This window comes from Arachis ipaensis, chromosome B06, assembly GCF_000816755.2.
Source record: "Arachis ipaensis cultivar K30076 chromosome B06, Araip1.1, whole genome shotgun sequence".
Taxonomy (NCBI): Eukaryota; Viridiplantae; Streptophyta; class Magnoliopsida; order Fabales; family Fabaceae; genus Arachis; species Arachis ipaensis.
In genome coordinates, this window is record NC_029790.2 from 129,738,356 (window position 1) to 129,740,922 (window position 2,567).

The window sequence follows — 2,567 nt, forward strand, 5'->3', positions numbered from 1 at the left end:
AAACAAATTAAAAAAATATAAATAAATTTTTTATTTTTTAATTTAAAGACAAATAAATCTCTAATTAATTAAAAATATAAAAATATTAATTATTTTTTAAAATATAAAACATCTAAGTTTTTTCATCTAAAATATATAAAAATAAATAAAACTTTTTAAAAAGACTTAAATGTCTTGTATTTTAAAAGCTAGAGACATTTTTACATTTTCAATTAATCAAAAAAATCTATTTATTTTTTAGTTAAAAGTCAAGAATTTATTCGTAGTTTTCTGAATTAAAAGGTGTATGTAACTTATTATGATAGCTTACCGATAAGGGAATGATGAAGCCTGAGAAAAGGCTCCATATTGCATAGAATCCACCGGACAATATACCAGCAACATGAGGGTTGGGACTTATCGCCATTGTCATCATCCCATAAAAGGTGTAATATAAGAATGTGAAGTACATGAAGAATAGATACCACAAGAACTTTGATGCTGTCCAATCAAACCCCATCATTGCATACACTATAACCCCATAAACAAGAGCCTCAACCAAGATATGCGGAAGTTCAATAATAACCTGAAAACAAAAATTATACATCATCCAAATCATAACATATTTACCATGGTTCTGAAAATCGGACTCAATTCGCCAGTTCTATTCGGTTAACCAAGAACTAGCTACTAGACCAGTTCAATTGAAGATAAAATTTGGTTCGAATTTTCATTGAACTCTAATTTGACCGATTCAATGACCGGATCGGTTTTTAAAACCTTAATAACTAAGGATGGGGTAGCATTAGTATAGGAAGAGTTTCAAGTGTACTGAAAATATCGATGTACCAATTATAAAAAATATATATAATATATATTAATTGAAATCAATGATTAAAACAATTGAAACACGGGTGTTCCCAATACACTTGAAATTTTTCCATTAGTATATACCTGTGCAAGAGCATATGGCAAAGCTGAATACATTCCAGCAGCTCTTTCTCTGTAGAAGACTGTTCTCTCAACTGCTATCATAGGTTGCACTGAGGCACCATTTTGCACCCCAATGAAGGTAACAGCAGCATACATTGATCCCATTGCATTAAAAAGATCTTGCTCCTTTCTCCTGTCATTTTCATGTGTAAGTACAATTCTGAAATATCAAGTTGCTAGTTTAGTGTTCCTTTTAACACACCTTTTAAAGCCAATGTCCCAAAAGATGACCCCAAATACTAGAGCTATAATTGCTGTGAATAGCAGTCTAACTGCTGTATAAGATGTGTTCCTCCAATATGATAAATGTTGTTTCCATAGGCATGCTTTGCATTGTGTTAGAAAGTTCTGTGAATACTGAGTATCAAAGTATAGATCTTGTGAACCTTGTACAGGTATACTAAGTTCTTGGATCAGTTGTTTATTTCTCCTGAACAATTCAAAGTATTAGTTAATGAAACAAACTAATGTTGTAAGATATAAAGGTTCAAGATATAAGTCTAACCGGTGTAGTTCTGAGCTTCTGTACACATCAGTGAAGTTGACATTAAGATTTGCTTCTGTTACTGCTGATGTAACTTCCAACATCCATGTTGCAGGGTTATAACCATCTTTGATCTTAGGAACTCCTTCAATACCCTCAAAGTATTGAATCAATTGTGAGCAATGGCGGCCTAATGGGCCGGCATATATTTGTTCCCCTCCCAATTTTAAGAGTAACAGCTGAAAACATGAACATTGAAGAACTTAGTATACAAAAATTAGAACTATATTTGAGTTGTAATTGGGTAGAATTGTTACCTCATCAAAGGCATCAAATATGTCAATACTAGGCTGGTGAATGGTGCAAACCACGGTCCGGCCTGTGTCGACCGTGTTCCTCACAGTTCTCATTACAATTGCAGCTGCTCTGGCATCAAGGCCAGAGGTTGGTTCATCCATGAATATTATTGATGGGTTGGCTACAAGCTCAACTGCAATTGTTAGCCGTTTTCTTTGCTCGGTCGAAAGTCCTGTCTCCCCCGGCAATCCAACAAGTGCTTCTCTCAATGAGTTAAGCTCCACAAGCTCCATAACTTCCTCAATGAACATCTAAATATCATGCAATTGAGTTCAGATTCTAAGCAGCCATACCTGTGATTTAGAAAAGAGAGTTATTTTTACCTTTCTTGTTGAAGGATCAACTTCATGGGGTAAACGAAGCCATGCTGAATACATCAAAGATTCATAGACTGTCACATAAGGTGAGTGGATATCAAATTGTTCGCAGTATCCGGATATTCGAGCAAACGTTTCTTGATTCTTAGGATAACCAGAGATTGTGATGCTTCCTTCTATATATCCACCGGTTTTCCTTCCGGCCAAAACATCCATCAGAGTAGTCTTGCCGGCTCCACTTACCCCCATCAAAGCTGTTAGTACTCCCGGCCTAAAAGCGCCGCTAACACCCTTCAAAAGTTCTAGACGATCTTCGAAAACCCCTTGATTTTTCATTTCCTACAACCATCAATATAGCAATGATTTTAATTTTCATTAGGCCAAATGAGATATAATGTCATAAACTAATCTGTTTTGGTACCTGTGGCATGTCTACA

General features: G+C 35.0%; 1 protein-coding gene across 1 annotated transcript in view; it reads right to left on the bottom strand.

The window, feature by feature from the left end:
* LOC107605119 (pleiotropic drug resistance protein 1) overlaps nt 1-2,567 on the bottom strand; it is a gene marked incomplete in the record, with an annotated part of 8,085 nt that overhangs the window by 613 nt on the left and 4,905 nt on the right. Inside the window, 7 exon segments of the mRNA XM_016306870.2 lie at nt 311-565; nt 934-1,105; nt 1,175-1,402; nt 1,478-1,695; nt 1,774-2,064; nt 2,137-2,469; nt 2,552-2,567. Coding sequence (XP_016162356.1) covers nt 311-565; nt 934-1,105; nt 1,175-1,402; nt 1,478-1,695; nt 1,774-2,064; nt 2,137-2,469; nt 2,552-2,567 — 1,513 coding nt within the window.